Source organism: Pelobates fuscus, chromosome 1 (assembly GCF_036172605.1).
Source record: "Pelobates fuscus isolate aPelFus1 chromosome 1, aPelFus1.pri, whole genome shotgun sequence".
NCBI lineage: Eukaryota > Metazoa > Chordata > Amphibia > Anura > Pelobatidae > Pelobates > Pelobates fuscus.
The window spans coordinates 35,894,967-35,908,793 of NC_086317.1; the positions used below are offsets into that span (position 1 = coordinate 35,894,967).

Below are 13,827 nucleotides of genomic sequence, written 5' to 3' on the forward strand. Positions count from 1 at the left end.
ACAATTTTCCCATTGGCGGTCATGTCTCGGAGTCTGGGTATGGTTTGAGGGAGGACGCAGCGGAGGCTCCCCGGTCTTACCCCCGGTTCAAACGCCGGATTGTACGCCAGAGGTAGTAGCGGGGACGGGAAGGAGGAGAGGCGTAGTTTCCTCGCTTGTGAGTGCCATACGGTTAGGGTGGCGGTGGTGAAGGGCTGTTGGCGGACTAGCCGCCTACCAATCGATGGGTCCAGCCACAGGAGGGCTGAAAGGGGCCTGCGTGGTGTGTTTCGATGGCCTTCCAGGGTTTGCTAATCCCCTCTTTTGCCCATTCCAGGGCCCGTTGCATGTGGCATGCTTGGTAATATAGTTTAAAATCAGGAACGGCCAGGCCTCCTGCTGTTTTGGGGAGTGTGAGTTGTGTATACTTGAGTCTCGGTTTAGTACCCTTCCAGATAAATTTAATGAGGAGGGTGCGGAGTGCGGAGAAGAAGGTGGTAGGGAGTTGGAGTGGCAGTGTCTGGAATAGGTAAAGTACCCGTGGGAGGATGTTCATTTTGGCAATGGCCACCCTGCCGAGCCAGGAGAAGTGAGGTGTGGCCCATTCTGTCAGGTTCTTCCGTAATGTTGCCATCAGTGGGGTGAAGTTCATATGGTAGAGTTTGGATAGGTCGTCCGTGAGCTTCACCCCCAGGTATTTAATAGCGGTGTCCTGCCATTGGAAGGGGAAATTTCGTCGGATTTGGTCTGCCCTCTTCTGGGGGAAGCCAATGTTAAGAATAGAGGATTTAGCGTAATTGATCTTGAGGTTGGCGATGTGGCCGTATGTCTTAAACTCTGCCATGAGGTTTGGGAGGGAGATTTCTGGGTTTGTTATAAAAAATAGCATATCGTCCGCATATGCTGCGATTTTGTGGTGGTCTGCCTCCACCGCCACCCCCGAGATGTCTGGGTTGTCCCTTACCGCTTGTAGGAAGGGCTCCAAGGCCAGGATGAACAGAAGCGGCGACAGAGGGCAGCCCTGCCTGGTGCCATTCCTGACCGGGAATGCATTTGTATAGACCCCATTTATGCACACCCTGGCCGTGGGGGACGAGTAGAGGGCCTCTATCCACTGGCGCATGTGGGTCCCCATGCCAACATGCTCCAGTACCGAGAACAGGTAGTCCCACGCCACCCTGTCGAAGGCCTTCTCCGCGTCCGTAGAGAGGAGGAGAAGGCTCTCCGAGGTGCGCTGTGCGTGGTGGATCAGGGAGAGGGCCCGGACCGTGTTGTCCCGGGCTTCCCTGTGGGGGACGAATCCCACTTGGTCAGGTGAGATTAAGTCTGGTATGTGTGGGTTCAACTTTGTAGCTAGTATTTTGGCGAATAGGCGTAGGTCGCAGTTAAGTAACGATATCGGTCGGTAGCCCGTGCAGGACAATATTGGCCGCTAGTGTTTGCTGGGGGATAGTATTTCCCTCTGTTATAGAGTTGAAGGCCGAGATAAATTGGGGGGACAATGTGGCCAGGAAGGTTTTATAGTATTTGAGGGGGAGGCCGTCAGGGCCTGGGCTTGTGCCGGTCTTTGAGGATTTAATGGCTAGGGCCAGTTCCCCTTCTGTCAGGGGCGCTTCCAGAGCCTCCGCTGCGTCTGTGGAGAGTTTAGATTTAGTGTATTTAGAGAGGTATGCGTTCATGCGGGTCGTTCCCACGTTAGGGTCCGCACGAGGGGTGTGGTGGGGATCGCGTAAAGTTCCGTGTAGAAGTGGGTTACGGCTGTAGCGATTTGATCTGGCATGTGGTGTAGTTGGCCTGCGGCGTCGCGCATGCGTGCAATATATGTCATGGAGCGTTTTTTGTTAATCATTCTGGCCAACAACCTGCCGCACTTATCTCCCTCTGTGTAGAAGAACGATTTAGTGCGCTGGAGAGCCCTAGTGTACGATTGCCGCAGGGTCCGTGCTAGTTCTTCACGGGCTGCTGTAAGTTCCTCGAGAAGTGTGTCGTCTAGTGTTTGCTTGTGGGCCTGTGTTAGGGTCCCTATCCTGGCAGTTAGTTCTTGGATCGTGTGGTCCCGTGCCGCCTTCAGGGCAGAGGAGTGTGAGATGAGAATTCCTCTCATCACACACTTGTGGGCCTCCCAAGTCAAGAGGGGGGATGTGTCCTGTGGTAGGTTCTCGGCGAAGTAGTTTGTCAGGGCTTGTTGTACGTCTTGGGCCACCTGTGGGTTGGATAGGAGGTTTTCGTGGAGTCGCCATGTCGTGGTTTTGGGTTTGTGTAGTGGCGATGTGAGTTGGATCGTGAGTGGTGCGTGGTCGGACCACATTGTCCCCCCTATGGCAGCGTCCCGCAGTCTGGGTAGATAGTAGTATGGCAGAAAGAAGTAGTCGATGCATGTGTAGCAGTCATTCGGGGTCGAATAGAAGGTGTAGTCCCTGGCTGTCGGGTGTGTCGCCCTCCAACAATCTGTAAGCCTGTACTGGTGGAGAAGTTTACGTATTTTAAGCAGTGTGGGGGGGGGGTGTCGATGAGTGGCCCCTGGATGCGTCCATCGTCGGGTGTAGAGCGATGTTGAAGTCCCCACCCAGGACCAGACAGCCCGTCGTGAAGGGCCCGGAGTGCGTCCCGGAGGAATCTGTCCTGTCGCGTGTTTGGGGCGTAGATGTTGGCAAAGGTGTAGGTTTCGTCTAGGATTTTGCCCCTAACGAATACGTATCTGCCCCAGTTATCAGTCATGGTCGAGTCAGCTACGAAGGGTATGGATTTGTGTAGGAGTATTGCCGTCCCCCTAGATTTCCCCTCCGGGTTATTGCTGTAGAAGCCTTGGGTGTATATATGGTTGCAGAGTTTCGGGGCGGCGTTGGTTTTAAAGTGGGTTTCTTGGAGGTAGACCACATGGGCTCTGGTTTTCCGACAGAGGCGTAGAGCATGTGACCTCTTTTCGGGGGAGTTTAAGCCCTTTGCGTTTAGGGATAAGAAGGTGAGTGGGGCCGGTGCGTATTTGGGTGCGGGTGTCGCCATAATGTCAAGTCCCACGGGTGTCTAAGTCGCCCCGGTCAGTGAGGGCGGGTGATGGCCTAGGTAGGTAGAGCCCGGTCCGGGGGACGCAGGGCAGAGCCGGGGAGCGGATATCTCCGAGAAGTGGAGCAGAGGCACCGGTGTCAGGGGGGTAGAGATCCCCCGGCCCGGAGACCGGAGTGGGGGATGGCCCCCCTATACAGTAGACACCGACCTCACGAGGAGTGGAAGGCGCCTTGTCAACTCGCCAACAGCGGCGGTTGTGTATCAAAACAAACACCAACGGGTGTAACTTAAACCTGTGAAAACTGCTGTCGCGCCCCCGGGGCGAGTTTCCCAGGGTATGGCCGGGTTCCGGCTGTAACTGTAACCTGTTGTGTGTCTGCAGGGACTCGCCCCCGGGTCCCGACGTTGTCCTATCTGAAGGGAAGATGCACTAGCCTATCCAGGGTGTGACCTCCTTTCTACAGTGCGGGTGGTTAGGATATTGGTGGATCCCCCTCCCCCAACCCATTCCCCCTATGAGCATCAGCGTAGTCCCGTGGTGCCATTCCTCCGTCCCTGGAAGTGGTATGGGAAGCCTGTGTCCCCCCGGAGGGTATCCCGGTTAACGGACCCCCTTGTGGGTTCCCCCTTCTGTGTGGTGGTGGGTTGCATCGCTCTGGTTGCAGCAGGTCTCTGGGTTGTGTACGCGGATGCTCATACTATATTACATATAGAGCTGTACCCTGGTGTAGCGAGGTCTGGCACCTATCCCAATGTTGCATGCGAACCCCTATACCCTGGGGGCTTGCACGTGCGCCGAACCTGAGGTATAAGTAGTAGCCAGGTGTGGGACATGCAGGGGCATATGTTGTGTTGTACCCAGTCCCATTGTGCTAGTAGCGTGTACGGGTGTGTACGCAGTGTGGCATGTGCACCAAGGAGTACCGTTAGCCTGCCTGGCAGGTCTAAACATATATACACATTCACATATATACACAATATATACACATTGGTTCATGTAGTGCAGTAGACAAGTCTAACAGTAGCAGGCGCGAACACCATATTGTACAGATATAAAGCAATGCAGGGTACTAGGGGGGCATGTCAAAAAGGGAGCCCCACAAGTAGGGGGACCTGCGAACAGCTCCTAGGAAAAAACATCTCATGTGCTATACAATGCAATGGGCAATTTGAGCATGCGCGAGCGTGCATATGGGGCTATACACCAGCCGGCATGTTTACAGCGGTCAATGTAATGCAGTAGACAATTGTGGCGGGTGTGGGCGTTTGTGCCGTGGTGCCTGCACTGCGGGAGCCGTTTTAGTGATGGCGGGCGCAGAAACAGTGGTGTGCAGCGTGGGGGGGGTAGTTGTGACCTGTGCGTGCGGGTGATATGCAGCGCCGTGGATAGTTATAGCGTGCGCTGGCACATAAGCGGTGGGCAGTTGCAGCATGCGTGGGCGCGTGTGCCACAGGGACATAGGGCAGTAGGTGCACCCAGCGGGCCAGTGTCAACCTTGGCGGACATTGTCAGGTACCACGGTCCCCTGGGCCCTATCCACCGCCACACCTAACGCCATCGGGGTAGACAGGGCCCTCGTGTCCATGGTGGCGCTTCTGTGCGGCCTGGCTGTAGGTGAGGTGTGGCTCAGCAACTGTCCGCCTGGCATAAGGATCAGTTCTGTGGGGCGGAGAGACAGGGTGCCAATGTGGGGTGTCCAAGTGGTAGGTTGGCTAAGTTCGTATCTGGGGACAGTGTCTATGTCCTGGAACGGGGCTATTAGTGCCCTGGAGGGGGTCAGGCTGGTGTTGGGCGCATTGTGGGGGGGAAAGTCATGCCCTCTAACGGGCGGTACCTGTAGGCCTAGTGGCCTCCTGGCGTCCCCCTCTAGTGCGTTGCGGCAGCGCCGGTCTCGGGTAGGGGTTTCTTGCGGTGGTATAGATGTCCAATGGGTCAGGCCATCTCATGTTGATGGCAGGCAGTTGGAGCTCCGTGCCCAGTGCTATGTAGTCGCTGTGTGTGCGGACCAGGAACGGACCTCTCGGCGTGTGGACGAGCAGTCCCGTGGGCATCTGCCATCTGTACCGGATCTGTTGGGCCACCAGTACCCTCGTGAGTGGTTTCAGAGCGCGTCGGTAGGTCAGGGTAGCCGGTGATAAATCTGGAAAGAGTTGCAGGTCTTGGTTCCGGTAGGTGAGCGATTGCCGGCCTCGTGCTTGTTTAAGGATAGTCTCCTTTAAGGCAAAATTCGCCAGGCAGCATATGACATCCCTGGGTGGGCTATCTGGCGTGCCCTTAGGACGGAGGGCTCTATGAGCTCTTACAAATTCTATGGGTGTCAGGCGGTCGCGGCCCAGGATCCCATTTAATATTTCCAGGAGGATTTCTTGTAGCTGCTGGGGGGAGTCCTCAGTTTCAGGGAGGCCGCGCAGTCTCAAGTTATTGCGTCGCCCCCTGTTGTCCAGATCCTCAATATGTAGGGCCATGCCACGTACCTGTTCTGAGGTGGTGTCTGCAGCCTCTGCTAGTGTATTCTGTGTTTCCCTCAGGCTGTCACAGGCTGCCTCTATGTGGCTCACGCGGTCTGACAGGCCCTGCATGTCAGCTCTCAGTGCCTGGATGTCCTGCCGGATTGTAGCTCCCATTTCTGAGGTGGCCGAGCGGAGATCTTCTTTGGTGGGCAGTGCTCTCAGGAGGTCTAACCACGGGGGCCGTTCTGTGCCGCCCGTGAGCATGTCTGATGCCGGTGATGACGGCGCGGACTCCTCCGACGCCATTGATCCGTCTGCGCCATGCGGCTGTGTCGCGAGGTCTGCAGGGGTCACCAGGAACTGGCGCAGGGACGAGGTAAGCTGTCCCTTTTTGGGCTCTGGGGTCTTCCCGGTCTGTGGGGTCCTATTTGGTCTCCCCATGTCGGCAGTGTAGCGGGTAGGTTGTGGTTTTGGCGTCGGGACCCGGGCGGCGGGAAAGTTTAAGCGGCCATGTTCTTCGGCTGCCAACTCCTTGATCTATTTTGTTTATTTTGGTATTGACCATGGCTTTGTTCTTGACTCTGAATTTATCTTTAACCCTTTCCTATCTTGTTTGCCCGTGTGACTGATTACCATCTACCTGACTCTGGCTTGTTTTCATAGTCTCTCTGTTACCATGACCTCGTCTCGTTTCTGATTACGCTGTATCTCTGTCTGACGTTTAGTCTGGCCATTCTAAGTCCAGATAATAAGTTCTATCCTAGTCTTGTCCCTTGCTATCCTAAACTCTGCGTGTTGGGGTATTACATCATGACATTATGACATTATGATCGGACCATGGGCCCTGCAGGTTTAGGACAGCAAATGGCCTCCTATGAGGCAAGATTTTAAGAACAGGATCACCGTATGGACCAGATTGCCCAGGCCCATCAGACACTTTTGTCCAGAAATGCTTATTTGGCCCCTGAGACACTGGTATGCGTACCATCTCAACCCGTACCTCCCATTCCAGAGGCATCTATCCTGACTAGAGATGTCCCGAATAGTTCCTGGCGAACATAGCTTGGTTCGCCACGGACGGCGAACATATGCGATGTTCGGTCCGCCCCCTATTCGTCATCATTGAGTAAACTTTGACCCTGTACCTCACAGTCAGCAGACACATTCCAGCCAATCAGCAGCAGACCCTCCCTCCCAGACCCTCCCACCTCCTAGACAGCATCCATTTTAGATTCATTCGGAAGCTGCATTCTTTTTTTATTAATTTTTTTATTTTATTTTTTAGACAGAAGTGTGTTTATATTTGAGCATGCTAGGCCGTACGTGCGTATATCATGACTAGTTACACTGAGGGAATGAGTATATAGCAGTACATTGTTGTGAAATATGGCTGTCATGTTTAGGGTGTAGCTTGCACGTTATCAACTGTGTGTTTATATCAGCAGCTCCACCACTAGTTATAAATCAAGTGTGAGTCGCCCCATGAGATGAGACTAGTGAATAACATAATACATGAACGGTTAAGGTAAAGGCATGTAAGGAACTACGACAATAAACTCTTTAGGAGGTGAAATAATGACATGTTTAAATGCTTGCTACTTTACGATTAGTTAATGTGCAGAGAGCAGTTCATGTGATCAAAGGCATGGTGTGGAGGATCGGCTATAGTGGGACATGCTTGGCAGGCTGCTGTTTACTGCTTGTGCTCATCCGATCCCTTCTGGGCGCCAGGTGCAGACCCTGGGAGTCCCTGATACCTGGAACAACAAAGGCAAGTCTCTGGCTGAGTGCCAGGTTCGCGGCTTGAGGTGGTGGAAGCTTGTTTTGTCGGGTGGTCGGATCTGTCCCGGTGGTGCTTCACGTCCGGTGCGGGATTGTGGTGGCTTAAGGTGGAGGCGAGTGCTTGACGTGGGGCAGGCTCTGCATTTCTGTTTGTGCCTCCGGTCCCGTCTTCGACGCCTTTTGCGTTGGTGGATTTTAATGGGGACTGCTTCGCTTAGCTGTGGTGGAGCTTGTTGGGGCTGTGGTGGAGCTTGTTGGGGCTTCCTACTTGTTATTTGCTTCCAAAATTGATTAAAGAGTCTGTCCAGCTTAGACTCCATATCCTGCCATGCTTTGCTGGTACCAGGAGGACACACGGCTGCCTCCATATTGGGAGAGTCGCAGATGAGTATGTCAACCTGGGCGGCTGTGCACTGTGCGTCCATTAGCTCCAGACAGCCTCTCAGGGGTGGACCGGGATAACCCCCACCGGTCCGAGGGGAGTGGGGGGGGGTGGGGGGGTAATGGAGCTCCTGCCGGGAAGTAGCTGCTCCTGGGCATCCCAGGATCGGGAGATCGGCCGCCTCTCCCGCCCGGTGAGCACCAGGCCACACTTGCCACGCGGAGGTAAGTAAGACTCTGTCGAGTTGCTGACCGCTATTAAGCATGTCGGGTCGGTCAGGTATGAGCAACATTGCTGGGTCATCCCCTTCTGGGGTGAAATTCGCTTGTTGATAGCTGCTTAAAGTGAGATATTGAGGGAGCTCACACGAAGTGCGTCTTTCCTCCATGACAGCTAGGTCCCGCCCCCCGGAAGCTGCATTCTTTGTGAGAGGAGGGACAATGTAGCTGCTGCTGATTTAATAGGGAAATCGATAGCTAGGCTAGTGTATTCAGTGTCCACTACAGTCCTGAAGGACTCATCTGATCTCCGCTGTAAGGATAGCACCCCAAAAAGCCCTTTTTAAGGGCTAGAACATCAGTCTGCTTTTTTTTTTCTTTTTCTATTTTTTATTGTGGCCAGAAAGAGTCCCTATGGGTTTTAAAATTTGCCTGCCAATTGAAGTCTATGGCGGTTCGCCCGGTTTGCCCGTTCGCGAACATTTGCGGAAGTTCGCGTTCGCCGTTCGCGAACGGAAAATTTTATGTTCGCTACATCACTATTCACGAGTACAACACTGAGGTCTATGGAGGCTACCAAGAGACTGTACAAACCTCCAAAGACAGGGGATGGATGGAGATAGATATATAATATAAATGTATTTATTTTCCTCCGCAATCACTAGTAACAGCTCAAGGTTTTACAGGGATGGACAGCATTAAACCCTCCTGCTTATCAAGCATAGGACAAATATATGAACACAAATTTGTGTACTTACTTTGTCTTGGTAGATCTTTTGATAAAGTTAGAATGTTGGTATAATACCGAAAACCAAAACATTAACCAACATTGCCCAGTGTCAGCTGAACAGTGCAATTAAATAGTTAACAAATTACACTATTGCTGTTGCTATGCATGGGTCCTCAAACTCCGGCCCCCTAGATGTTGCTGAACTACAACTCCCATGATTCTCTGGCTATATATGTAATTCAAAGAATCATGGGAGTTGTAGTTCAGCAACAACTGGGGGGCCGGAGTTTGAGGACCCGTGTGGGGAATTTTAATTGTATTTTTTTTTTTTCTTCCTCTACATTCACAAAAAATAAATGGTTTTCAAGGCAGATGCAGAAGGAAAGACCATTAGAAAACTTTGTGACACTACATATTGATTGCACAATGTTAAATGTGCTTTAATTGCCATGGGTATTTAATATGATCCATGCTCAATTTAATTGAATATAGTTAATGATGCATTATTTCTCACCCCCCATTCCCTGTACCCTATTTTATTTATATAGATTTTTTTTTTTTCTTCTTTCTTCTCTCCAGGATATTAAAGCTCTGGGTTACCAGCGGTTGCAGGTACTCAAGCATATTGAGAAGGTTGGTAACGATTTGGGTAGGTTAGTCTAGTATTGTGCTTACTTTGCAATGTAATCAGAATATGCTTAGATGCACTTGTAATGAAAAAACTGTATATTATGGTTTTTAAAATGCCTTCGACATGGTGAGTTTAAAACTTGTTTTACGGGCATACCTTGACTGGGCTTTATACCCAGGAGAGCCCTTGTTTATATCAAACACTTTGACACCAACCTGGGAGACTACTCCCAAACACTAGTTGCACCATAACCCCTTCAACAAGCTTTACTGGTTATCCTAATTTGAGTGTTCTGCTCCTTAGGGCACAGTATTTGCAAGAATGTTTTCTGTTCCTTCCTCCATGCAAAATTTGCTAAGGGTTACATTTAGGGATGTTTGAAGAATTCTTCCAGGAATAAAACAGAAATGGGATAAATTCCTGTCTCTTCTCCTAAATTGCCAATGTATTAGATGCACAGATTATCAATTCATCCTACTTTAAACCAAGCATTTAAAACCCAGCCCACCAGATGTGGAGAAGAAAACCAGATTTTGCCATCCCTGATCGTGACCACTTACTCTGACATGTTTTTAGGTCATTGCTTGCTTAACAAAGCTAAATATTGGGGTTTTATGCACCAGGGAAGCGATTTCATTTTAATTTTAAACTACTGAAGATAGTGTCATTTTTCTATATCTTACTATTTTTTTTATTTTAAGTATGTTGATAAACCTCATAAAATTAGGGGGTACTTTTTTTTTTTTTTTAATTAAATATACGGTAAGTCAATGTTGCTTACTTTCCCTTTTTATATTGAAGTTATTCCTAATGCTGCTAGAGGTAGAAGAGATGGAGAGGAAAGTGCCACATCTCTCTGACGAACAACACGTTCGCTTCCAGCAGAAACAGAACTACAAAGTAGAAAGACTGTACGATGCCCTCAAGATCGCAACATGCAATCCTGACGAGTGAGTGAACTGTAATTGGTGCATGAGCTGTAATTATCCTAAAGGATAAAACTACTTTATGCCCCTGGATGCTTGATTTATTTATTTTTTCTTCACATCTCTCTCTTCTCTCCCCTCTGCATTTAAAACTACCATCATCCCTCTATATACTATATATTGCAATAGATCACCTCTAGGATCTTTACATTAACAATCAATGTACTGGTGTAAAGTTAATCACGATCCCTTACAGGTCCCTTTAAAGCCTGAATCCTTTCAGTTCTGATCCAGAGAGTAGACATATTAAAGGGACATGCATCACTTGACGACTAACTTTATTTCTTTATTTTTATCAGCAAGCAAACGCTCTTAAACTCTTTTTTATAAACTTGTTCAGATTGCATTGCTGGGCACAGCTCCTTTTTGCCTTTAAATTTGAGACGCACTTTAATTTCTCACTTGAGTGAGCAACCCTGATAATGTGGAGAGTGCTATTCCTATATAATGTCTGTGTGTTTGTTTAAATGAACGCTTTACTTTGCAGTGAAACAGAAAATGCGTTCTTGCAGCTGTTACAAGTTGGCAAAGGCAAGAAACTAATTGCGAGACTCCTTCCTTTTCTGCACAGTGAGCAGGCAGCACAGATACTTCTCATAGTTGTCCAACATTTGTCTTTCCTTATTAAGAATGATGTCACTGAAAAGGTAACCCACTAGCCGTAGGCTTCTATATGACTGGTGCAATAGTGCAAATCTGTGAATAATGACTTTCTTCTTATAGTCTCTACCAGTTCTCTATGAACCTCTGACTGTTGTAATAAATGGGCTTGCATTCTCTGAACTCATTGGAATCATTCAAGAACTCACCCAGTTTTATCCAGATTCTAAAGATTTGCCACTAACTATGGCATTCCAGAACCAGGTATGCATGGAAATATTTAATAGGTGTGCCATTTATAAGAACACTCTCTAGTTGCGATGTTTTTAACATTGGCATGTTAAAATCTTTAAGCTGGTTGTGATACTGTTATCATTTTGCTGTTCAATCATGATGTGTGATTTCTATTCTTGACCAAATATTGCATCTGTCATGTATGTGTGCACCTTGAAATTAATGTAAATGTTTTTTTTTTTTTTAAATTAAATTTTTCCCTTCCTTCTTCAGTTTGGGATATCTCTGTTGTATTCTTTATTGAGTCAAGGAGAGAGGCTGCTGTCATCTGACACTCCGATGGAACCCTGTATTGGTGACTTTGAAAAATGGTGAGATGTTTCGCTTTCTGTTACAGTATTACCACGTAATTCGATCTATCAATATTATGAATAATGCACATGATTTCGATAATTCTAAATGATTAGATAAGTGACATTTTAAATTCATTGTAGGAGTCAGTGACCATGTAATGCGCAGTCATTAGGAGGTGTAATGAACTGTAGAGGATTGGCCTAGCAAGTGTTTTTGGGGGGCATCCACTGTGGCCCCACACCAAAACAAAAGTGTGGGACGATTTTTTATTTTATTTTTATTTTTTTGAAGTGTCAAAAAAACCTTTCTAGAGTTAATTATTGTTATACTCTGCTATATTACTGGTTCTGCTCTTATATTTCCTGTACTCTTTTCCAAATCCGTTATCTCTTCTCCTTCTCCGCTATGTACTCATTCACAGGAGAAATCTAACCATACTTTTCCTTTTAGCCCATGACCTCCGATGAATCTTTTTATAGTAGATGTCCTGTCAATATATACAGGTGATCTTTCCAGTCAATCAGCTAGCTATTTACAACTTAATAAGACCATTTTCTATAATCCCATTTTGATCTCAATGCTTTTAGTGAAACGGAACGCTTCATTCCCTACAGCCTGAGCTGCTCACCACACGCCATCATTGATGGATATTGACACATCTGTTTTAAAAAAAGCACATCTCAACACTCTGTGGTTACAAGAACACGGAGTCAAAATGGAAGCTGGAGCTAATTGCCCCCAAGCTTCAGTCTTTTTGCCATGTGTGGGTTTAATTTATTTTTCGTTGTTAATTTTTTGGCAAACACCGCAATGAATTTCTTGGAATTTAAATTAAAAATGGAATAAATCACGCTTTCCATTTTAGTTCGGACTAGTCCTGTCAATATTGAGATCTTTGCCTCCCTGTTGTCAAATTTGAGCTATAATTCTTAAAACTGACCGATATAAGCAGCATGTCTCAATACTATTCTTTCTATTTTCAGGACGGACACTGTGTTCTTGGTTGCAAAAGAACTTTCCCACGTTTCAAAGTCCTCCATGGTGGAACCACTTTTCTTACCTAGCAACTTGCTTTCGTTATTTTGCCGTTACCTGGACAAACAGACTATTCATAAACTTGAGGACAAAATGGAGTAAGTTTCCAATGCATAAACCTTCCTTCCCAAAATTTACATTGACGCCAGAGTTTTTCAATGGCAAACTTCCAGTGTTCCCAAAAAGTCAGGTAGTGTAAAGTAAACTGAAGCATACACTCTGCTGTTCTGGAGAACTGCATGCTGAGAATTGAGAGCAGGCAGGGAACATATAGATTTACACAGGGCTGGTGCAAGGAATTTTGGCTATACAGGCAAAGATGCATTTTGCCACTCTCCCCTCCTCTCACCGTGAAAAATAAAATGCGTCTTCACCTGTGTCTTGTAACCCGCAGTCCCTTTGTGTGTGTGTGTGTCTTTCTCTCCTCCAGCCCCTTTGTGTGTGTGTCTTTCTCTCCTCCAGCCCCTTTGTGTGTGTGTGTCTTTCTCTCCTCCAGCCCCTTTGTGTGTGTGTGTGTGTGTGTGTCTTTCTCTCCTCCAGCCCCTTTGTGTGTGTGTCTTTCTCTCCTCCAGCCCCTTTGTGTGTCTTTCTCTCCTCCAGCCCCTTTGTGTGTGTCTTTCTCTCCTCCAGCCCCTTTGTGTGTGTCTCTCTCTCCTCCAGCCCCTTTGTGTGTCTCTCTCTCCTCCAGCCCCTTTGTGTGTCTCTCTCTCCTCCAGCCCCTTTGTGTGTCTTTCTCTCCTCCAGCCCCTTTGTGTGTCTTTCTCTCCTCCAGCCCCTTTGTGTGTCTTTCTCTCCTCCAGCCCCTTTGTGTGTCTTTCTCTCCTCCAGCCCCTTTGTGTGTCTTTCTCTCCTCCAGCCCCTTTGTGTGTCTTTCTCTCCTCCAGCCCCTTTGTGTGTCTTTCTCTCCTCCAGCCCCTTTGTGTGTCTTTCTCTCCTCCAGCCCCTGTGTGTCTTTCTCTCCTCCAGCCCCTGTGTGTCTTTCTCTCCTCCAGCCCCTGTGTGTCTTTCTCTCCTCCAGCCCCTGTGTGTCTTTCTCTCCTCCAGCCCCTGTGTGTCTTTCTCTCCTCCAGCCCCTGTGTGTCTTTCTCTCCTCTAGCCCCTGTGTGTGTGTCTTTCTCTCCTCTAGCCCCTGTGTGTGTCTTTCTCTCCTCTAGCCCCTGTGTGTGTGTCTTTCTCTCCTCTAGCCCCTGTGTGTGTGTCTTTCTCTCCTCTAGCCCCTGTGTGTGTGTCTTTCTCTCCTCTAGCCCCTGTGTGTGTGTCTTTCTCTCCTCTAGCCCCTGTGTGTGTGTCTTTCTCTCCTCTAGCCCCTGTGTGTGTCTTTCTCTCCTCTAGCCCCTGTGTGTGTGTCTTTCTCTCCTCTAGCCCCTGTGTGTGTATTTCTCTCCTCTAGCCCTTGTGTGTGTGTGTCTATCTCTCCTCTAGCCCCTGTGTGTGTGTCT

The 13,827-nt window shown here is 48.8% G+C and overlaps 1 protein-coding gene across 1 annotated transcript in view; it reads left to right on the forward strand.

Moving 5' to 3' along the window:
• Window positions 1-13,827, forward strand: part of PATL2 (PAT1 homolog 2) — a 39,130-nt gene that overhangs the window by 19,977 nt on the left and 5,326 nt on the right. The window contains exons 13-18 of the mRNA XM_063442708.1: window positions 9,128-9,181; window positions 9,981-10,129; window positions 10,653-10,812; window positions 10,889-11,029; window positions 11,273-11,370; window positions 12,337-12,486. Of these exons, the coding sequence (XP_063298778.1) occupies window positions 9,128-9,181; window positions 9,981-10,129; window positions 10,653-10,812; window positions 10,889-11,029; window positions 11,273-11,370; window positions 12,337-12,486 (752 nt within the window). The remainder of the gene's footprint in view (window positions 1-9,127; window positions 9,182-9,980; window positions 10,130-10,652; window positions 10,813-10,888; window positions 11,030-11,272; window positions 11,371-12,336; window positions 12,487-13,827) is intronic.